This window comes from Amborella trichopoda, chromosome 3 (genome assembly GCF_054954075.1).
Source record: "Amborella trichopoda isolate Santa Cruz 75 chromosome 3, AtrichopodaSantaCruz75HAP2 v2.0, whole genome shotgun sequence".
Taxonomy (NCBI): domain Eukaryota; kingdom Viridiplantae; phylum Streptophyta; class Magnoliopsida; order Amborellales; family Amborellaceae; genus Amborella; species Amborella trichopoda.
The window spans coordinates 14,368,563-14,392,250 of NC_142338.1; the positions used below are offsets into that span (position 1 = coordinate 14,368,563).

The window sequence follows — 23,688 nt, forward strand, 5'->3', positions numbered from 1 at the left end:
CACATTATAGGATATGATCTTATTTCCCTTGCACCACATAAAGCACATGTCCCCGTTCAAGAGAAGAGGCCGCATCCTTTCAGGCCTCAAGCTTGGAAGAATCACAATCACTTTTATCATTTGAACCAAATTCTTTTCTTCACTCAAAATCCACCATTTTAGTTTCAGACCTCCAATTATTTGGACAATAGAAACCCGATCATTACAAGATTGGATTTTAGAGCGATAAGATTTTTTTTTCTTCGGTGTCACAATCTCATCCCTTGTTTCGTTCTGTAGATCAAAAGCCAACACATTTCTAGTACCATAACTAAACACATATAAGGTATTGCTAATACACACCGTGCTTTATCCGTTCGAGTTTCTAAAGTACGGCCTCTGGCTTTTAATTGGTCTCCATTTCCTGATCAGTGAGCAAAACAATAGCCATTTAGGGTCACTCCCTCCCTTTGAGTACATAAAAGATAAAATATTGAAATTTTGAGAGATAGGGTGAAAATGAAACCCCATGGTTATCAATGCAAAGGCCTTACTTGATCTAGGAAGAATAGTGGATTTGCCTGTTGCTAATGGAGAAATTTGCAAACCCATGGGAAGAGAAAACGCTTGGAAACTCATGCAGGGGAAAAAAATAATTATAATAGAAATAATAACAAACGCGAGAGAGTTTACCCTCTCTCAAGGTCTGCAACGGAATCCACCCCCAACGAGAGAATATACCCTCTCTCAGGGTTTGCAAGGGACTCCACCTCCGATGATCTCTTCACAAGATCTCAACACAAAGTCTTTTTTTACATTTCACCGTCTCCAAGAGAGAGCCCTCCCTTTAAATATAAGACTTGAAGTAACATAAAACCCTAATAACTTAAACTAAAATAATTCTTAAAAATCCCCAAAATATAACCCTTAATTAAAGTACATAAACAAACCAAATTAGGTCATTCCATGACTACATCAATCTCCTCTGGTTGGAGAAAACGCGTCCTCGAGTTTTGAAGAGGGCTAAGATGAGATCTACATCAAACCCGCATCCTTCTTTTTCCTTCCTCTCCTTTGGCTCTAAAAATTTGAACGGTTATGAAAATACGTTAAAGAATGGGTCAAAATTTGAAGAATGAGGGATTAATGCAAACTCATCCATCCTTCCATCATTTATGGGCTTGTGATTGACATTGTCCTCAAAATCCAATGCCTTCTTTGAGATAGGATTTTCGACATGGATAGGAAGCTTGATCTCATGAATATCGTTTTTGATAGGAACGAGCTGAAAGTCACCTCCTTCACCTTCATTGCCTTGATCTCCAATGCTACTCTCCAAATTCCAATCACATCGAAGCTGAGCGACCTTCTGTGTGAGCTCTTCTACTCTATCAGTTAAAGGCATGAGTTTTTCTACTTTCTCCACTAGGGCTTGAACTTTCTGAGTCAACAACTACAACTTTAATCTTTTAAGGGATGCCTCCATTGAAGCCATCGTAACTTGCTCTGATACCAATTGATGCAAGGGTGATTGAAATAAAAAATAAAAGTAAAACATCAGTGAGAATTCTTTAACTCTTGCAGAATTCTTTTGGACCACAAGATTCCAATTCTTGCAGAGTTGTTCAAACTCCTAAAAACTGCTTTTATCCCTGGATCTGGCATCGACAAGATGGTGTATTTCCCGGCCTCTTCAGACCAGTTTTCAGCCGGCTCCTATGGGTCCTGAACCATGACACAAACCCACAATTCATTGCTGTCAAAGCTTGGCCCAAAGTCCAAGCTTTCAACTTGCTGGAGCTTTCTAAGAAGGCCCTCATGAGAGATCAATTACGAAGAAGAGGTATCCATCTCGCAATCGAGGTGTGCCATGTGCAAAAGTCCAGCAACTGTTTGCCACATTTTTCTCAGCCCCACTACCTGTCTCGAGGCTCGTACTGTAGAAAAGATGTACAAATTACCCACAGACTGGGAGCTCTATAAAAACCATCAGGAGGGAGGCTTATGTCCAAAAAATACTATACATCCATGGTAGAAAGTTTGATAAGAAAGAGAGAAAGGAGAATCGAGAGCTCAAAAAGGTACCCTGTGTGTCCACTCCAATCGGTCCTTTCTTAGCACGTGGGTCGGCATAAGAGTTGGCCTCGCACCAGATACATCTCCATGAGATGTTCATGGGCCTGCAAATGTCAAAGATTTCATCAAAAACATGTGCTAGTTTCCAAGGGCTGATAGAGGAGCTCGAGGCCCAGGAGATAACATTTTTGGAGTCCCCCTCTACAATTGAAATGGACTCTAGGAGGGGTTGAAGTTCTTGAGACCTTCTGGAAGAGTAAGGGCTTCCACCATGTGAGAGTGTGATTGATGAATTTAAAGAATGAGAAAAGAGTGTGACCTTCGTTGTCTCTGATGATGCTTGCTAGGTCTGGGTTGCCTGGTTCGGGGGGTCTCCAGAGGGAGGCTCGAGGAACACAGGAGGGTCTTAAGTGTGGTAAGGCCAACCAATTTTGGTCAAAATCCATGTGGGAGAAGTGTTTGAAGCGACTATGGTTCGGTCTTTCAAGAGCTCAAGGGTTGCCTCCTCACCTCGGAACGTTTTGTGATTTTTTTAGTTCCATATCACCCACGGTATGGCTGCAACTGAAGCCTTGCACTGTTGGGTACCAGTTTAGCCCAAGGCAGAGGGTGTAGAGAGCTAAAGAGGTGTGGGACTGACCTCGAGGTCACCCAAGACCAATTGAAGAGCTGGAGGAGTTCCCCCCAAAACATGACCATCGTTCTAACTCGGTCTTTCAAGACCTCAAGGGTTGCCTTCTCACCTTGGAATGTTTTGTGATTTCTTTAGTTCCATATTACCCACATAGTGGCTGCAACTGAAGCCTTCCACAGTAGGGTACCAGTTTAGGCCAAGGCAGAGGGTATAGGGAGCTAAAGAGGTGTGGGACTGACCTCGAGGTCACCCAAGACTAATTGAAGAGCTGGAGGAGTTCCCCCCACAGTTCCCTTGCCAAATTTCTGTGGATGAACAGGTGAGTGTTGGTTTCTTCTTCCGCCGGCACATCACACATCTATTGGGGATGGGCAAGCCCATTCTTTGGAGCTGGTCAATGGCTACAGCTCTCTCTGACAGAGCTATCCAGTTAGAGATTCAGACTTTTTGGGGATTAAAAGAGAGCCAGGCCCTTACGAGTTGCGACAATGGAAAGGGGTGAAGCAGGAAGTGTTGGGGGCAAAAGTAGTTTGTGGTGAATGGAGAGTGAGAAGTGGCCTGAAACAGTGGTGGACCAGATTATCATGTCCTCACTTTGGGTCAGGAGGTAAACAGATTGGAGGGAAGAGAGAACGAGGAACTTGTCCAATTTGTAATCCACTATGGGCCCTCAAAAGTTGGGGCTCCAAATTCTAGAGAGGTCCAAGAGTCGCAGTGTTTGGCAACTAAAGCATGGTCATTCCTCACAAGGAGGAAGAGATTGGGAAACTGTTCATTCAGGGAGGAGTGGCCTATCAGAGGTCAGACCAGAATTTGACTATGTTTCCTTCCTAGAGGTGGAAGTGGATGTTGTCTTTGAAAAGGCTATACTTGCAGAGCATGGACCTCCATGCTCTAGAGGATCTATTGTTGGCCTTGCAAAAGGGCAGCCAATCTGAGGGCTCAAGGCGATACTTGTGGCAAAGGACTTATCGCCACAGGATCTTGGTGGCTATATGCCAACACCATTTACCTAGGAGGGCCAAATTGTTTCTTTTAAGGCTATGGATAACATCCATCGAGGTGTTTAGGCATGCAAAATTTATCCCAAGAGATAAGGTGGTACTTTTTGGTGACTCCCTCTTCTGACCAAAGAAAGTTCCTCATAAGTTGCTCGAGTCGGGAGACTACCGAGGCAGGCATGTGGAAAAGCGATATTTGGAAGATGGGAGCATTTGAAAGGGTTGCCTTGATGAGAGTAATTTTGCTCGCCGAAGAGAAGAACCTACCCTTCCAACTGGCCAACATCCCATTGAACTTGACGATGTGACCCCATTGCCTTTGTTTGGGCTTGCCTATGCACAGAGGCAAGCCCAAATAGGTGGTTGGCAAGTTTTCGACATTGCATCCCCACCTTCGGCAAGGTCCGGAACAACTTGGACATCTAGGGACACCCTTATTAGGGGTGGGAATGGGTCGGGTCAGGTCCGGATTGACCTTGACCCGGACCCAATCCTTCCAGGTCTAAGTTAGACTTGGACCCATTTGGGACTATAAATAATATATAAAAATTATTTTATATATTTATACTACATAATTAGTATTGTGAATATCAAAATATGGAATTTATACTCATATATTCTGGTCTGGTCGGCCTTGACCTGGACTTGATAAAGATCCATGACCAAGACCTGATCAGGTCAAGCACTGCTTATTTTTCAGGATTCTCTCTCTCTCACACACGTTCTCTCTATTATTTATGCCTCTTCCTCTCGCAACAAAAAAATAGTTGAATGGAAGAGAGAGAAACCTCCTTAAGAAGCCCTTTAAGCTTCTAGCTATAAGATATTATATAATTGTACATGTTATTAAAATTTGTCATATAGTATATAAAAACATAATAAAATAATAGTAGATTATATAATATACAATATTATTTTAATAAAATAAATAGTGAATTAAAATCATTCGGGTCGAGTCACGTCACAACCTAGAGCCATACCCAACCGACTTGATGTCAGGTCCCTACTTCTAGACCCAGACTGACCCTTCGGGTCCAGAAATAGGACCAAGACCTGAACCGGGTTGGCCGGTCGACCCAACCCATTCCCCCCCCCGCCCCTTCCTCCTCTCCCTAACCCTTATCATTTTGGAGTTGACCATGTTCACCCCAAAGCCAGTGGCCAACTCAAAGCATTTTCGAAAAAAAAGAAGGGAGTTGGCCTGCTGGTTGGGTTGCTCCGCAAAAGAGAAGGGTGTCAGTGGCATATTGTAGGTGTTTTATTTCAGGTCCTTGGTTCCCAATTTTGTAGCGTTCTAGGAGGTCGTGGTGGTACATTTTAGCAATGGATCTGCTAAACACTCGAGCAACTATGGCAAACAAGAACGGGATAGGGGATCTCCTTGTCGTAGGCCTCTAGATGAGGGAAAGAAACCTTTGGGCGAACCAATGACAAGAACGGAGAAAAGGGGTTTGAGATATAGCCGCTGATCCATAGCTTCCATCTGTCTACAAAACCCATCCTTAGAAAGGTTTCATCAAGATTGACTCAGTTGACATGGTTGTAGGCCTTTTCTCAGGCAGGTTCAATGGTTAGGCTTGGAGTGAATCGCATTCGTTATCCACTAGGGCTACATCAAGGATTTGGTGATCCTTGATAAAGTTCCCCTGATGAGGGGAATGACGTGGAGGCAAGGACCTTGGACCGGATCTTTTCTCTTTTTTGATGAAGTTAACATTGTATTGTTATGTAGTGTTAGACTACAGAGGTATGATGGTCCGAGAGCACCCTCAAGGTGGGTCTCTCGATAAAAGATGGGCTACCAACTTTGTACAAAAAATGGGCCTATAGAACCTGCCTGATTATAATGATTTACGTGAAGTTCTCAAAAAATTGGGCTCATAAATTTGCCCGAATGCAAAAGAAATTCTACGATGTGTGTCTGTGGTTTAGAGCAAAAATGGAGGTGGGCCGGGCGTGGTCTTCTACTTGGATTCTAGCCCCGTCTTTCGCCATGAGATCAGCGAGTTCGTTGGACGTCCTCCAAATATGCTTGCATGAGACGATCATATCCTTGCAAATGTGAGCAATTTCATCTAAAATCGAAGCTAAGTATCGTGGAGGTGGTGTCGTCCAGGTTGCCCAATAAATAATATTTTGTGCATCTCCTTCCACTAACATGTGTGGTCCCCAGGATCGGTTGAAGCTTTTCAGACCCAGTAATAAGGCCATGGCTTCAGCGTAATGAGAATCTTTATGGCTTAGATGCTCAGAGTAGGCGAAGAGAGTATTGTGATGATGATCTTTAAAGACGCCCCCAGCGCCTGTCGGGCCGGGGTTTCCTAGAGAACATCCATCAAAATTGAGCTTCATGGTGCCTTCTAGTGGTGGAAACCAGTTGTTTGGTCTTTGTGCCTTTCGTGGTTGGTGATTGAGTATGTTTTCCCATTGGCTGAGGAAGGAGTTCCCTGATGTGACTGAGAACACCTTGTGATTTGTGGCCCAGAATGTTGCCAAAGATGTAACCTTGTGGAAGAGTGCTGATACTTGAAGTTTGTGTCCTCGGAAAATTCTGGTATTTCTTTCTATCTAGATTACCCATATGGTAGCGGCTAAGGTAGCCTTCCACAGGGTTCTTCCAGCCTTCAGCCATTGTAACGTAAGATCCGAAAAAATCAGGGCCTTGATCGTTGGAGGTGTGACCCATTGGATACCAAAGAGTTGCAATACTTGGCTCCAAAGGTTGCGAGTAAACTTGCAGAGGATAAATAGGTGGGGATTGGATTCCTCCTCGCTTAGGCACATGACACATCTATTTGGGATTGAGATCCCTCTCTTTTGAAGGTGGTCCACTGTGAATTCCCGTTGAGAACAGGTAACCCAATTGAAAATTTGAACTTTGAGTGGCGTGATGGTGGACCTGGATTAAGAGGATAGGTGGGGGGTTGGATAAGCCTTTTATAAAAGGAAGCCACTGTTAAAAAACCTGGAAGGGTTAGAGTCCATACCATGGCGTCCGTCCCTTGTGTTAAAATGAAGATTGACTATAAGACAGCTGAGAGCGATTGGAAGTGATTGGTTTCCTCTTCAGAGAGGTTTCTTCTTGAAGAGGGGTTCCATACTCTTCGGCCTCCTGACAATACCATTTCCTATGCAATGGTAGAGTGTTTGTTTGACGCAAGTCAGTAAAGGGCTAGAAAAAGATTGCTTAGAGGGGCGTGTCCTAGCTATAGATCTAACCAGAAGCGTACTCTAGTACCTTCTCTTGGATGGAATCTGATGAACTTTTTGAATTGTGAGAGGGAAGAGGTGAAGACTTCCACGCTTCTGAGGCTCTATTGAGTTGTCTCCTTTCAGGCACCCAAGCTCCTTTCGGGATCCTGTATTTTCTGCATAAAACCTAAGCCTAAAGAGAGTCTGGCTAAGTGGCTAGTCACCACCACCATTTCCCTGAGAGTGCTGGATTGTGTTTTCTAAGGATCCTAATCCCTAGGCCTCCCTGGTGTTTGGGAATTGATCCACCTATCCCGACCGGGGTAGGCATAACTTGTCCCACGATATAAGGTGAAATTTGGTCCTTTCCGCCTGCCCTAACCAAAGGAAGTTTCTCATGAGATGGTCTAGACGATTGGCCACCGAAGATGGCATGTGGAAGAAGGACATGAGATATACCCGAGCATTTGCCAGGGTTGCTTTGATCAGAGTGATTCTACCTGCCATGGAGAGGTATCTTCCTTCACACCCTGCCAAAATCCTATCAACCTTGTCTATCACATGGGACCATTATCTCTGTTTTGGTTTCCCCAATCCTAACGGTAGACCTAGGTAGGTTGTGGGGAGTTCCTCCACTTTGCATCCCAATTAGGGATGAGCGCTTTGATTTTTGCATTCGTTAGTGCAACTCTCATCATTTTAGATTTTTCCATATTGACTTTGAACCTTGTAGCTACTTGGAAGCAATTTAGATAAGGCTTCAGAGTATCACCTTCTCTTGGAGAGGCGTCAAGAAACACCAGGGTGTCATCTGTGTATTGCAAGTGAGATACTGTTGGGCCATGGGGGCTATTCTTGAATCCAGAGAGAAGACCTTCCTGGTAAAGGCGGGAGATCGAGCGGTTGAAGACTTCTGTTGTGATGGCGAACAGGAAAGGGGAGAGAGGGTCCCCTTGGCATAGCCCCTTGTGGATGGGAAAAATCCTTTTGAAGTATCATTGATGAGGACCGATAAGTGAGGTTGAGAGTAGCAACCTGTCATCCACTTCGTCCAAAGGTCCCGGAAGCCCCTTCTTGCCATTGTCTCCTTCAGAATCAACCAGTCAACGTGGTCATACGCTTTCTTCTAGTCAATTTTGAGGATGAGGCCTGACTTCTTGGATAAGTGCTTCGAGTGAAAGCACTTGTGAGCTAATAAGGCCTCATCCAGGATCTACCCATCTTTGATGAAGGTAGTCTGATGGTGAGATGATTAAAGGGAGGACCTGTTGTAGCCTTGCATCCAGGACTTTGGCCAGAATTTTGTAAGAAGAGTTAAGCTGGCTGATCGGGCAAAAGTCCTTGAGATCCTCTGCCCCTTCGACTTTGGGGACATGAGATATGAAGGTGGCATTGATGGCTTTGTGAAGAATTCCCCGTTGGAAGAATTCCTCAAAAAAACTAATGAAATCAGGATGAACAATATTCAAGAAGAATTTAAAAGGTGCTATCGGAAATCTGTCTGGTCCGAGAGCTTTTTATTTGGCTAAGTCATCGATAGCTTTTAAAATTTCTTCTTCTGAAAAAGATTGCTCTAGCCAAATTGCCCAGTCTTCCAGGACGGTTAAGAAATCGAGGATCGTCATTCTCGGTCTTGGGCCTGGGCTGTATAGGGTGTCTGAAAGACTTTTAGAATTGTTAACTCGATTTCTTCAGGTTGTACCAGATAGCGGTTGTTAGATTTGATAATCGAGATAATATTGTCTCTTCTGCGACAAATTGCCATCCGGTGGAAGAAGGTCGTATTATGGTCCCCAACTTTCAGCTAGTTAACTCTTGATCTTTATAACCAATAAAGTTCTTCTTTGAGGGTTGAGAAGTATTCCAATTTAGTTTTTGTTTTAAGATCTAGCTCTGTGTCAGTCAAAGATCTGGATTCCTCGGTACGGTCAATGTCTTGGATGGTTTCCAGTAGGGAGGACTTGATTTGAGAGTAGTTGCCGGGGATGGACCTACTCCAGGTTTTGAGGGAGGCTTTGAGAAGTTGGATTTTGGTCTGGAGCTTATAGCCTGCTCTACTCGAGACTTGGGAGGAAAAGGAGTTCCACCAGGTTGGGATCAGGGTGAGGAGAGACTCCTCTTGAAGCCAAGCTAACTCAAATCTGAAAGGCTTCAGACCTCTCCTTACTGCGTGGGTGTCTAGAAGGATGGGGCAGTGGTCAGAGTTGTGTTTAGGTAAGGCCATGGTATGAGATCTCAGAAAGTGTTCCTCCGAATCCAAGGATAAAAGAAATTAGAGAGGGATGGTTTGGGTACATGATTGGACCACATGTAGCGACTTCCTTTTTGTGGGATGTCAAGGAGTTCATTTCGACAAATGAAGTCAAAGAAGTCCCTCATACCTTGATAGATAGAGGGGGAGGAATTCCTGTCATGGGACGATCTTGTGATGTTAAAATCTCCACCCATACACCAAGCTGGGTGAGGTAGGGACGCTACTTGGTCCAATTCTGCCCAAAGTCGTTGTTTGAGGGGAGCTGAATTCGGGCCGTTGATGGCCGTAAATTTCCAAGGGAAGCCATCTGATGTACGTGAAAGGAGTACAGTGACGGGGAACTCTCCAAGGTGGGAGGCACTGAGGGTGTGATTTGAAGGGTTCCAAACCACCCAGATGCCCCCTGATACCCCATTCGCTAGCAGAGAGACCTTCTGATAGAGTCTTTTGCCCCACACCTGGCGTATGAGTTGGAGAGTGGCTTTGGTTGTTTGGTTTCAGTGAGAGCAAGTATCGTAGGACGGTGTTTTAAGGTGAAATCCTTGACAGCATCCCTTTTGGACGACTGTCCCAAACCTCTTACGTTCCATGTAAGAATCTTCATGGTTTGAGGGTGTGAGTGGAGGAGGAGGCTAGTCTAGAAGACCTCAGAAAAGAGGGGATAGTAGAGGTCGGGAGGCTGTCTGCCGTCTGTCCCTCGTAGGAAATTGAGGAAAACAGGTTCATGAGTTCTCTCTGTCCTTTAAACCTCACCTTCAACCAACACTGCGCGTCTGCAAGTAGGAATTTGTGAGCCGATCCTTCAGGGCCATCATATTGGAACCCCATGAGCCTGTACATTTCTTTCATTTTGTCCTCTTCCTTGTTTTCTCCATCCCCATCGACCTCCTAGATGTTGTCGATGGCCGAAGAGGGAGAGATGGATGAACTTAGTGCCACGGTTGACTCTACCTCGGGGTCAGCCAAGGGAGGGGTTGGTTTAACTAGTTAGAGGTCTGAGGGCAAAGTTGGGAGTGGATCTAAGTTGGATGAAGCTTGCGGGGGGGGGGGGGGGGGGGGGGGGAGGTTTGTTGGGCTTGGAGGAACCGAAGAGGAGGGGTGAGAGGGGAGAGAGAGCGTTTCTACAGGAGGCGGTTCTGAATGGGTTGGGGGATTAGAGGTCAGCAGCCCCTGGGCCTGGATCGAAGGAGAAGAGGGCAGGAAACTGAGGGGAAAGGAGGGAGAGGGGGAGGGGTGAAGGAAAGGGTAGACAGGGGACATGGTTCCATTATTGAACAAGGGGGAGTAAGGCCACTGGAATGGGGGTGGAAAGGTGAAATGCAGGGTGCGGACTCTGCAGATATGGACCAGGTGGGGGGTATAGGAAAGAAGTGGGGTTAGCAAGGAGTATATTAAGGCTGGGTCAGGGGGAGGGGGGTTCGTTGCATGAACCGCCACTATGCCATAGGGGAGTAGGTGCCTGTCCATTTTGTTACGATGGGTTGGGTGGTCCTACTGCTTGTGTCAGAGCTGGTTCAAATAGCTCTTCAAGGTTGAGGGGGAGGAACGTCAGGGAGAAAAGGGGGGGAAGGGAGGTAGCAGTGGGAGCTTCAAGATTTTGAGAGGTATAGGGAGGTGGGCAGAGGTGTTGAGTATGTAGGTTGGATGGTTGGGATGTGGGCCTGATTCACAGGGGCCACTGTCAGATGGTTCGAATTGGACAATCCGGGTCTCCCATGTTGACCCGAAGACTGAGACAACGAAGAGGAGTCCACGTATACTTCCTTCGCGCGTCGGCAAGCGGGGCAAGAAGAAACGACAGGGGATGATGAAGATGGGCCAGTGGGCTCCCCACCTTTGGGGCCTGAACCTGTCAGGTGCAGAGAACTTATAGGCTGCTTTGCCTACTCGGTAGCCCCTCCTCTCAGATCAGACTGATTCAGGGTGTCGACATGTGGGTGCCAACTGGCAACCCGTTGTGGAAGGGACGGGTGGCCCTGATGGTGTGCTCTGAGGTGGGCCCGGTCGAGGGGTTGCCGGCAGCTCCTCTTGTGGTGGCGAGCTTTCCTCGACACCGTGAACCAAGGCTGAGAGGATTTTTCTGATGGTTGAACAAGTTCAAAAGGGTTGAAGTGGGGTGAGGGGGGGGGGAGGCCGTCGACTAAGAGATCGAGATCGAGAACTAGAGGTTATCTACTTCAAGCTAGACTATTGGAGGGATGATGCTGGTGTTCAAGACTTCCAGGAGGATACGGATTGATCCGAGAGGGAGCGTCTCGAGGGATATCCAGTGGATAGTAATCAATGTCGCAGGCTTCTGCCACTCTCTTAAAAGTAGATGGAGACCACGCAAGGAGATGGATATAGTCCAGGGTGAGCCATACTCTTTGTTTCTTGAAGGATCTCTCTTTGGGAGGCCAAGATCGTAGGAAACAAGAAGCCCCTTTGAAGGTAAAGGAGTTGGCCTCTTGTAAGATGCGTTGAGCGTTTTCTGGTGACGGGAATGAGAAGAGGGATTCACCACTAAAAAGACGTTAGCAGGTACGATTGGGCTCCCCCCAATGGTGTTGGGCCCATCTTTCAATATCTCTAACAGCATCTCTCGTCTGGGTTGGAACCTTCCAATCAGGGACGCCAAGAGATTGGATTTGAGTTTTGTTGACACCTCAGGAGGTGTAGAAATGTAGAAGGGGAGAAACGGGGAGCGATCTTTGGTGGAGGGGCTCCCACTTGGGGGCATAAAGGTTGTCTGGCGGGAGGTGGTTGTTGGTTTTGCAGAGGCTACCATTTGGGAGAAAGAGGCTTTCGGGGGGTGTTTTTCCGATACGATCAGCTTAGGCCTCCCAAGGTGGGATGGGGGGGGGGGGGGGAGGTGGGGGAAGAGGCAGGGAATGTGGTGGCGGTTGGTAGGTTTTGGGATACAGATCGTAGATCTTATTCCAGCTGAGTGGCTGTTGTAGACGGCGATTCATGGAGGGACTCGAAATTTAGCCAGAATCGTTGGACTGGATCTTGTACGAGCTCTTGGGCTTAGAAGTTTCCAGGGAGCAAATGATTCCAATTTTTCAGGGAATATTTGTGGAGTTGCAGTTTGCGTTGGAGTTGAAATCCGGTCCACCCATGGACTTGATTTGTGAAAGACTCCCACCAGGAAGGACTAGGATGAGGAGGTTTGTCTCTTCGAGCCATGCCATTTCGAAGTGAAAGGGTCTGGGCCCTCTAGAGGCTAGCTGGGTATCAAGGAGAATAGCCTTGTGGTTGAAAGTGGGTTTCAAAAGAGCTAGGGCATGGGAACCTTGGAAATTATGTCCCAGTCCAGGCTGGTGAGAAGGAATAGAGGAATGCGTGGACCAAGTAAGAATTGCGCTTTGAAAGGGGATGTCAAAGAGGTTATTTCTGGAGATGAAGTCAGAGAAGTCGAGCATACTTTGAAAAAATTAAGAGTTTCTCTTGGAGGACCACCTTTGGACCTTGAATTCATCACTGAGGCAGGGAATGGGGCATCAGTGGTTGGGGGGGCTGGTTCCTCAATGTAACGTCCCTTCCTCCATTCCCACCGTTTAGCATATAAAAAAAAAAAGAAAAAAAAAAAAGGGAAAAGAAAGAATTCACCATCAATGCACCACAAAGAATGGGGTAGGGAAGAAATGACATCTACTAACTCCTAAAACAGGCCTCTAAAGCTATCAGAATCAGGGCTGTGAACTGTTGTAATTTCCAAGGCAGTCAAATAATCTGGTGAGGGCAATAGTGATCGAGAAAGAGGCCACATGGGAGGAGGAGAGGGCGTGGAGAGATGGGTCCTAAATCACCCATATCCTTCCTAATGCACCGTTGGCCTCCAGAGCTACCTATTGATAGGCCCTAGTGCCCCAAACCTGTTAGATTAAGCAGTGAGAGGGAAGAGGCTGTTAGATTTCGTTGAGGGTTAGCACCAAGAGGGGTTGTTTTTGGTTAAGGTTCGCTCCACTCTGCGCTTATTAGGATTTCTCAAAACCCAAATGATCCAAGTGAGTATTTTCATGAGGGGAGGTTGGAAGAGGAGGTGCATTTGGGGGAGCGCCTGGGAAGCTGGCGGGCCAGTCCAGAGGAAGTTGTCAGAGGGACCCGCTAGGAAGAGGATTTTACCTAGACAGAATAGACTCCAAAGATGAGGTTTGAAAACTCCCTTTTGCCTTGACTACTTACTTCGAATCTAGTTTGGGCATCTTCGTTGAGGAAGGCATTGTGTGCTTCTGGGCCATTGTACTAAAATCCCATCACCTTGAGGACTTGTTGTATGTCACCTTAAGCATTCTCCATTCTGTCGACAAAGTTGGAGTCCACTGAGAGTGGAGATGACAAGGGGTGCCTTGAGAGGGGGCTTAGTGGAGATTCTAGTGGGTTGTAGCATAGGAGAGGGGGGAGGTTGGCTTCTTTGCGGGGGATCTGAAGGCTACTTCATCTAGGGGGGTGACAGGGGTGGCTGAGGAAGAGGCTTGGATAAAGAGGACAAGGGGAGGGGGAGAGCTCGACAAATACAAGTCTAGAGGTGGGATTGCGATTAGACTGTGGGTAATGTGGATAGGGATAGTGGATAACAAAAGTGGGTTGAAGAAGGTAGGGTTAGGAATGGGGGAGAAGGGAAGGGCATGGGGGGAAGAATTCGAAGGAGGAGTTGGAAGCCTGATGCATGGGGATGAGGGATGTTGGAGACAAGGCCTTGGAGGGGGTGGGAGCCAAGGGTAGGAGGTTAGCAAGGGTGAAGCAGGTTGGGGAGAGTTGCGGAAGAGGGAAAGGGAGGGTATGGAGGAAAGCCCCTCCTTGGAGGCTCAATAAGGGGGAGTGAGGGTGGGGGTAAGAGGTGCGGCAGTGGGGGAGGGAAGCAGCGAGGCCCGCTCCAAGGAAGTAGGTAGGGCCTGAAGTTAGGACAAAGGTAGATTGGCCATGGGGATGGTGGCCAAAGGTTGGAGGGGGGGGGAGGGGTGGTGGGGTGAGAGGGAAGGAGAAGGCCGGAGGAAGAGGGAGCAAGGCAGGGAAGTGTAGAAAAGGGGAGGATGGGTGCGCTTACAGTCTTCAAGAAGGGAAGGAAGATCACAAAAGGGTTTTGGGCCGATATAGACGACCAGAGGGAGGGGAAGGAACATAGCCATTCATAGGAGAAGATGAGTATTGGTCTAAGATGAGTGAAAGACCTACACAGGGTGGTACAGCGGTGGGAGAGGGAAGTGATACAAGCGGTGGTCCAGGTCCCTGGGTACTCGTGTCTGGTGGTGAGGGCTAGACTATTGGGAGATGGTCCACGGAGATGGATGGCTAGGATGAAGCCTGAGGGGAAGTAGTAAGAGGGTCATAGGATACCCAAGATTGAGTCTCAGGATGAGAAAGTGAGCCAGCTAAGGGAGAAAGAACGCTAGATGTTCCAAGATGAAGCTGAGGGGACGTACTACCAACGTAGGGTGGTGCATGTGAAATTAGGAGGGGGCCTGGTTGGGAGGTGCAAAGTGGCATTGAGGTGAGGGGGCCATCTTGTGAAAGGGAGCGAGCACGAGGAATGAGGGGGGAGGGATGAGACATTCCATCAGGGGACGGGAAAGATGACACATGGACGGGGGAGGGATGAGGGGAAAGAGGATGGGAGATGAGAAACGTGGAGCCCTGTGGGAGGGGGACTGTAGGGCTGACGTTAGCCCTAGATTGGTAGGTCGATCGGGAGGTGGAAGGAGGGGGTGGACCACCATTGTTGGTTGTGGATCAAATGCATCCCTGTGATTGTCTTCCACGGTTGCAATGAAACTCCTGTTGTCGTCTTTGGGTGACCATGCTCCGGCCTCTGTGGTACATCATGGAGGTTCTACTATGGTCCATACCCTGGACATGGCATTTGGAGGGCGAAGAAGCTGCAAACCAGGATTGTGCACACAGAAGTAGTCCCCCTCAATTTCTAGCTACGGCTTGGACAGGATTAAGTAGGGGTCTAATATTTCAATAAGCAGCTCAATGGTTCCCATGGGGAGAAGCTCAGACAATTTCCAGTGCACAGAAATAAAGTCCCCACGGGCTTCTCTGATGAGTTTGAAGGTTCTGGGGTGCGAAGCAATAAAAAGGGATGTTAGGGGCCCATAGGCAGATCTTTTTCTTGAAGTCACGCAGGTTTTGTGACCAACAATGCAGGGACAGGGAACCGCTTCTGAAACTAGGGTGTTTCCACTGTAATGCCCTGCGTGCACTGTTTTCCGACATGAAGATAGAAAGGAGGAAGCCATAGAAAGTTGTTTGGCAACAAAGTTCTGGTTTCCTCCCTTAACCCCTGTTCCCATCTTTCGATCTCTCTAATGTCATCTTTTCTGGTGTTAAATCTTCCAACCAGGGATGATTTCAGCTTTCTCTTTGGTCTGCTATCTGTTGTTGGCTATCAAGGGTGATGAGGCTTGGACCAGGCTTATTTCAAGTGATTTGATGGGCACGAGAGATGTATTGAGCATGGGTGAGTATGGGAGTTGAAGGATGGAGTTCTTTTTTTTTTTTTTTGGGGGGGGGGTTTGGAGAAAGGTTTGAAGAAGTGAATGTAGTTCTGGAGAAGGGAGGGCAGGAATGGTCATCGGATGGAGCCATTCTTAGCTGAAATATACTTAGTCATGTTTGCTTTTTTGCAACTATTTGGAATATTTATGTATAATGCATCTGTAGCACTTTTTAAGGCAGGGAATGCAGGGATGGTTGAAGATCAAATCCTCAGTTCGGTGGTCTCTTGGCTCAAGATCCAAATGGATGTTTCAGACACTTTCTTTGGCAGGCTTCGTATGCAGCTAGAATGACATTATCCACTTGTGACTGATGACTATACCAAGGTCTAACCTTGGCATCCACCAGGGTTTGGGTCTCTAGCATGCTAAATTTTGATGTTTTCTCCTTAGGCAACCAGACACCAACAGCTATCGGGGTGCTATTTAGGGATTGTTTGGCACATCACAGGTTATCTTTTATGGGCCCCATTGGCACTGCCAACTCAATGGTTGGCACAAGTGCAAGCCGTGCTACAAAAGCTTATACCTCTTCGATAGCAGTTGGGGTCAGTCCCTTGTCATTGAAAGGAATTCCCTAGATTTTATCCGCTGGGAAAATAGAGTTTTGTCCACCCCATGGAGACTCAATCTGATTTTCAACCAAAATTTTCAGATCTCTAGGGCCTATATGGTGTTCAAGAATGTTTAGAGAGAAGTAAATGAGGCTGCAGATATAGGGCTGGCCCTGGGCTACGTGGCTCAGCCACTTCGGTCCAATGCCGAGTCAGGCCCATGTCATGGCAATGACCGACCCGGCCATTAGCTCGAGCCAGGCTAGGGCTAGGCCGGGCCATCTAACCAGTGCCTCAGGACATGCATTGGCCAGCCTTGTGGACACCTTCGTGAAAGTAGGCACCTTGGTGCAAAATTTTATCATTAACCTCACCAAAATTTTATCGATCTCAGTCGCTTCCATGAAGATTCTAACATGGAATATGAAGGGTTTGGGTGACCCCCAAAACCGTCGCCATGTTCTTAATTTTAGCTGACAGCATTCGTCTGTGCTCTGCTTGGGGCCAAGCTTCCATCTCCCTCCCTCTGACAAGTGCATCAAATTTGGGAACATCGTCCCTTTCAATGGTTGGCCTTGGAAGCCAATGGATCATCAGGCGGCTTTCGGGTCGTCTGGGACCCCTCTTCGCATTCCCTCCTCCTCACTGATATGAGAATTTTCTATCGCAATCTCTTTGCTCAGAACCTCAGCGGCTTTTCATGGAAGTTTTCGGTAGTCTATGGCCCAAACTCTCCTTCACGTAGAGACAGTTTTTGGCGAGAACTCCAATTGACCACCTCTATGCTCCCCTCTGCTTGGTGCATTGGAGGTGATTTCAATATCACTTGGTGGTCTTTGGAACAAAATTCCAATCCTAGAATCTCTCCTTCAATGTCTGCCTTTTCAAACTTCATAGCTCGGAATCAACTACTGGATGTCCCTCTCCAAGGGGCCCTTTTCACCTGGTGGAACCATTCCGCCTCTCCTCTTCACTGATATGAGAATTTTCTATCTCAATCTCTTTACTCGTAACCTTAGACGGCTTTCCATGAAAGTTTTCAGTAGTCTATGGCCCAAACTCTCCTTCACGCAAAGACGCTTTTTGGCAAGAAATCCAATCGACCGCCTCTATGCCCCCCTCTGCTTGGTACATTGGAGGTGATTTCAATATGACTTGGGTGGTCCTTGGAACGAAATTCCAATCCTAGAATCTCTCCTTCAATGTCCGCCTTTTCAGACTTCATAGCTCGGAATCAACTACAGGATGTCCCTCTCCAAGGGACCCTTTTCACCTGGTCGGACCACTCTGATGACCCTACTCTATCCAAACTGGACAGATGTGTCTTCTCTCTAGATTGGGACTTCGCCTTCCCCAACTCTCACTCGTCGGCCCTCCCCAAGCTGACTTCCGATCACGGTTTTGCTTAACACAAATGCCATCGACCAAGGTACAAAGTGTTTTTGGTTTGAATTGTCCTGGTTGGAGGAGTCCAACCTCCCCACGCTCATCTCCTCTTGGTGGCAATCTTTTGCCCCACTCGTCCAAGGGTGGCTGGGTTTTCGGCTGCAACACAAACTTCAATTATCGATTTCTGCCCTCAAGAAATGGTGTCGCAATCTCCCTAGAAACTTTTGGGAGCACAAACAACCTTTAGTTGGGGCAATCGTCTCCTTCGACACCCTCGAGGAATCCAGACTTCTATCCACTGCCAAAAGGAATCAGCGCCTTGAAGCTAAACACTCGATCCAAGTTATGCTTCGCAAGGAGATCTACTAGGCGCAGCAGTCTAGTGTCAAGCGGTTAAAACTTGGCGACCTTAACAGCACCTTCCACAAAATAGCTAATTGTCGAAGATGCGACAACACTATCTTTCTCATCAGAGTTGGCAACCAATATATCAAGGACAAGGGGCTCATCAAACATGCCATAATCGATTTTTTCAAGAAACTCTTCAAGGCACAAAGTGGCCCAAGGCGGATTTTGTCCACCCTATCCTTCAGAACTCTATTCCCTAAGAAAGCCGTATGGTTTGAGCACCCTTTGATGAAAAGGAAATCCTTGACACTGTTAAGTCCATGGGACAAGACAGAATCCTAGGCGTGGATGGCTTTCTGATAGCTCTTTTCAAACAGTTTTGGGACTTCCTTAAGCCCGACCTAGTGGCCTTCTTCGCTGATTTCCACAACAGTGACATAGTGAACAAGGCGATGATTGCGACCTTCCTCGCCTAATTCCCAATGTCAATAGTTTCTATAAGATCCTGTCCAAGGTGTTAGCCTCAAAAGAGGTCCTTGCATGGGTCATCTCTCCCTCTCAAGGAGCCTTGGTCAAGGATCAACAAATCCTCGATGGTGCCCTTATTGCACAGGAGGGCATTCATGCTCAGCATTTGGCCAAATTACCAGGACTGGTCATAAAGCTAGATTGGGAAAAGGCATATGATCATGCCGATTGGGATATACTTGAGGAGACTTTACTAAGAATGGGGTTTGGCTCCCAATGGCGTAGGGGTGCTTTTCTTCACCTTCCTTCTTTGTCATCATTAATGGCTCCCCTAAGGGATTCTTCCAAGCCTCAAGGGGCCTCTGACAAGGGGATCCTCTCTCGCCCATTCTCTTTTCAATTGTAGCCGAGGTTTTCAGTTCCTCTATTTTGAGATAGTATCGCGACAACCTTTAAGGGGCCTTCAGGCTAGTACTAGAGGGGCCACCATTTCCCACCTTCAATATGCCGACGATACGCCTCTCTTCCTTAGATTCTTTCAATGTGCCACGGGCTTCAAAGTCAATCTCACGAAAACTACTATGATGGAGGTAGCCATGAGCCTTGAATTTGTTCTCCATTTGGCCAACCTTTGGGGCTGTAAAGCACAACCCTTACCTTTTTCCTATTTAGGACTACTTCTGAGCATTGGAAAACCTAAAGCTAGACAATGGTCACACATTATCAACAAGTTCAATAGGCGATTCGCAGCGTTGAAAGGTAAATTTCTCTCCGCTGCAGGAAGGACTTACATGCATCAAGGTAACCCTTTCAAGAATCCCTATCTATCAAATGTCCATCTTCCTGACCCCGGCCTCGGAGGCTAATTGCCTTGAATAACTTATGAGAAGTTTTCTCTAGTCCAGTACAGAAGGAAGGAAATACCATCTTATAACTTGGGATAAAGTTTGCTCCCCAAAGTCTCAGAGGGCTAGGGCATCTGCAAACTGCAAGATACTAATGTTGTCCTCATAGGCAAATGGTGGTGGAGATTCGCAGTCTAAAGGGACCATCTTTGGCAAGAGGTGGTTCGACAGAAATATCGGTGTCCCCCAAATGCTTGGCTTCCAAGTAGTAGGGTCCCTAACAATGCCTCTAGCCTTTTGAAGGGATTCTTATCGTGCCTCAATCGCTTTTTGGCCCATTTTCTCTTCCGATCGAGAGCCGGGGACAGAATTGCATTCTGGTCGAACACTTGGATTGGACATACTCCCCTTAGAGAGTCTTTCCCCTCCCTCTTCCACTTGGCTCGTAACCCCCACTCCTTAATTGCTGAGAACTTTGAACCCTAAGCCCTCCTTTGGGCTCAGCCCTTGGGAGGGTTTGGTCCCACTTTTCAGAATCCCCCCTAACGACTCTGAATTGCCCACCTCTCTCGAGCTGCAGGCCCTTCTACATTCCTTCTATCTCCCTCCTTTGGGCTTGGATAAGATACTCTGGACCCCCTCCCTTTCAGGTGTGTTCTCAGTCTCCTCCTTCCCGTGCTTTAAAAAGCAGATCGCCTAGCGCCTGGACGGCCACCTAGGCGGCAAAATTAAGCGGATATCCCTGGGCGCCCGCCCAGGTGGCCTCCTAGGGCCTATGCCCCGATCAGGGGTGGAAATGCCCCTCGTTGAGGGTATTTTTGGGTTTTTTTTAATACTAAAGGTGCAAAATTGTGGATTTTAGGTTCATTTGAAACCTAAAACACATTAGAGCCTATTTTAGAGAGAGAAAAACCCAAAAAAAAAAAAATTCTATTGGGCCGCCCAGGTTCTGGGTGCCCTCCTGGGTGCCCACCTAGGTGCTGTGCGGCCTGGATGCCCCCAACCGCCTAGGTCCGCCTAGCGTTTTTGAAACACTGCCTCCTTCGATGCCCCTCCCAGGCCTTCCCAGGTTGCTTCTACCCACCCTTTTCCAGCAGGCAAAGTATGGGTCATTGTGGTTCCCCCGAGAATTCAGTTCTTCAAATGGGTCACAACCCACAAAAGTGTCTTAACAGTAGGCCAACTACAAAGAAGGGGACTGCAAATCCCCAACTGTTGCATAACGTGGCGTAACAATGGCAAAACCAACGCTCACCTTTTCTTGCATTGCGAGCTGGCTTTCCAACTATGTGGGGCTCCATCCTTAGGCTCCTTGGGTGGTATTGGGCCACCCCATAGTCTATTCCCCATCTGTTCTCCTCCTATATGTTATTCTCTTATGAAGAGCCACAGTTGTTGCAATTCTTTAGATCTTCTGGCTGGAAAGGAACCAAAGAACCTTTAGGGGAGAGTATTCACATGCCGAAACCCTTCTGGAAAAGGTGCGCTCGCTGGTCATCTTTTGGGCGACCAACCACAAAGCTTTCAAACACCTTTCTCTCGCAGATTTCCACCGAAATTGACAGGCCTTACTCTTCCTTAAGCCTTCCCAAATCCCTCAGGCCTCTCTGTGGTCCCCCCCCCCCCCCCCCCACCCCCACCATTAGTCAAATCAAGTTAAACTTTGATGGATGTTCCCTGAGCAAGCCCTGTCCTTCAGGCATCGGGGGGATTCTCCGTTACAGTTCTGGCCGCACCCTATTCTCCTTTTCGCCCTTTATAGGCTGCACTGACTCAAACCTGGCAGAGGCAATGGCCCTACTTTTTGGCCTTGGATATTTCAATAGAGACTGGGGTAACTCTTTGATCATCGAAGGAGTCCCCGCAAATGTCATTGCTTGGGCTTCTTGATCTGCGCCGTGCCCTTGGAGACTCAATTATATTTCCAATGAGATTTTTTATTGTAGCACGGACCTTCAAACTATCTGGAGACATACTTGGAGAGAGGCTAACTCCATCACGGACTCCCTCGCTAAAGAGGATGCCCAAGGATCCTTCCCTTTGGGGACCCCTTGACCACTCTCTTAAGTCCTCTACTCAATTTGATTGTTTCTTTTTTATCTTTGTGACCTAATGGTCAGGGTGTAATGCTTGCATAGTTTTGCTCCTGTAAGGGTTTTTTCCACTGAGCACCCGTTTTGTGGGTGGCCGGCTTTTTGCACATTCCTTATAAGCAACACATCGGTTAACATTATCAAAAAAAAAACCTCATCAAAACTCCCCTTAGTTTTGGATTTTTGTTGTGTATAGAAATTTTTATGTATTCTTTCCTCACATTCACAGCAGAAAATTGTACTGTATATTTTACAAGTTTAATCGATACCGTCAACTTCATGCAAAAAAAAATTACACATCTAATTTGTAATTAATGTAGCGATCAAGGAGCACTTTCTAAGAGAACTCCCTTTAGATGAGGGTGTAACAAATTCAGAATTCCACATAAAAGAATTTTCTTATGAAATTAAGGCACTTAAGTAGGGGCATTTTGGGAACAAGATCTGGTGCATAACGACTCCGAAACCAATCTTTTTTACTATAGATGTCTGTTTTAACCTAAACTACCGGTTCTTTATGCTGTATTGTTGCCATACCATTTTCTTTAAAGCATGTCTGCAGCAACCGATAAAAAGGAAATATTATTGTGACCTGGAAATGATTTGCAGTAGTGGACTTTGGAATTTTCATTCAGGTTCTAAGATATCAAGTATTTCACCTCTGGGCAAGTTATTGTTGCGAATTCTGTATGTGCAAGCGTGTGAATGCATAGAGTTGCACGTGCACATGCATATGTAACTAGATAGTAGTTAAAAATGTAGTTTTATTAGTTCTCGGTCGTGAACCTGCCCTTTCCTTTTACTATTTGCATCTACAATTGGAAATGGCATGTGCATCTCTCTCTCTCTCTCTCTCTCTCTCTCAATTCAGCAAAAACTCTCCAAAACCAGAGAAGCAAGCAACTCACATCCTTTTGTTTCTTAGATAGAATCAAGGTGAACCCATTTTAAGTCAACGTCAGCTCATTTGATTCTATTTCCTCTTGTAGGTTAGCATCAAACTCTTGCTTTGAAGGTGAGGGCTACAGCTGGGCATCATCCGCATTCCCCATTTCAGAATTTGTAAAGCACCGATCCTCAAAGTCTTCCACACTAGGTAAACACAAGCTCTCAACTGATCCTCACAAGACCCCAAAATCAAAGCTAGCCAAGACCACGAACCTCAATGAGGACACACAATCTACTCTTGCTCTAGAAATCCATCACCCACCTGAACCATCACCAGAAGTTCCATCCTTATTCTCCCCTGGGAATTTGATTCATTGGCCCGACTCCGGTATTGAGGATCTTCATCCACTCATCGAAAATTGGGATGACCATGCACCTCAGTTTTATGACACTGTGTTCTTCGAGGCCCTCGAGGACTTGTCTTGGCTCGATAATCCCGGGTTTGAGTGAGTTTCCATGAATTTGATATCTCGTGTGTGCGGCCCAGTCTCAGTGATAAGTTGAAGCGGATGGCCAAAAATCAGATGATATTTAGCAAGACTGGCCAGAAATTGAATGATATATTCAGTGAGGCAGCCGGGAACATTGATGATATAGTTTAACAAGGCTGGCTGGAAATTGGATGATGAATAGTGAGGCTGGCTAACGATCAAATGACATGGTTAAGTGTGTTAACTGGAAAATGGATGGCATGTAACTGGGCTATAGCTGGAAATTGGATGATAATGAAGCCAGACAACTTTTTGGTGGGTTTTTTGCCAAATTATGGAGTGGCGGAAGTTTTTACTTGCCAGTTTTTTATTTCGATTATTTGAGGCCACTTTGGGCGTATATGTACCATAGCAAGAACTTGGGTGTAAATTATCTATTTCTTCTTTTCCCTCTATGCATGAGTGGGAAAAATGGTTGCAACGTTTTTGCATTACAGGGGAATACAATGCTACAAGGAAAGTCTCACTTTTGCTTCTCCTTTTTTCCCTTGTCTGATGGAAAATCTGAGTCATTTTCTCACGGGATTTGTTGTGAAACAAAATGATGCTTTCAGAAAAGAAACTGGAAGTCTGGGATAGGGATATTTTTCGGGGAGCATATTTGTACATATTCACCATTTAGACAAATTATTCAATTTTTGGATTTCTTCATCCATAACATGGGTGGCAATACCAGTCAATCGGTTCGATCACCATGTTGGGTGGATTATTGAGAAGGTGAGTGGCCAAATGCTTGCTCCCTAATGTCGATGTCGGAATTAATGCTCTTTCTGCATTTTTCTAGTAGAAGAAAATATGCCTATTGCACGAGCAAACTGTAAAGTTGCACTTACAAGCAAAGCACTAACGTCTGGTTTTTTTTCTTTTCTTTTTTTTCTAATTTATTTTTTAATGTAATATATACAATCAACATATAACTGGAACCAGCTTATTT

The 23,688-nt window shown here is 46.5% G+C and overlaps 1 protein-coding gene across 6 annotated transcripts in view; it reads left to right on the top strand.

The window, feature by feature from the left end:
* The window catches only part of PIE1 (SNF2 domain-containing protein / helicase domain-containing protein), a 77,187-nt gene extending 53,955 nt beyond the window's left edge, over positions 1–23,232 (top strand). For all 6 annotated transcript variants that reach the window (XM_088863576.1, XM_011623780.3, XM_020665199.2 and 3 more), the window contains one exon: positions 22,305–23,232. Coding sequence is in view for 5 of the 6 variants with exons in the window: in XM_011623780.3 (XP_011622082.2) it covers positions 22,305–22,713 (409 nt within the window). In the remaining variant the exon portion in view is untranslated. The remainder of the gene's footprint in view (positions 1–22,304) is intronic.
* The last annotated feature ends 456 nt before the right edge of the window (positions 23,233–23,688 follow it).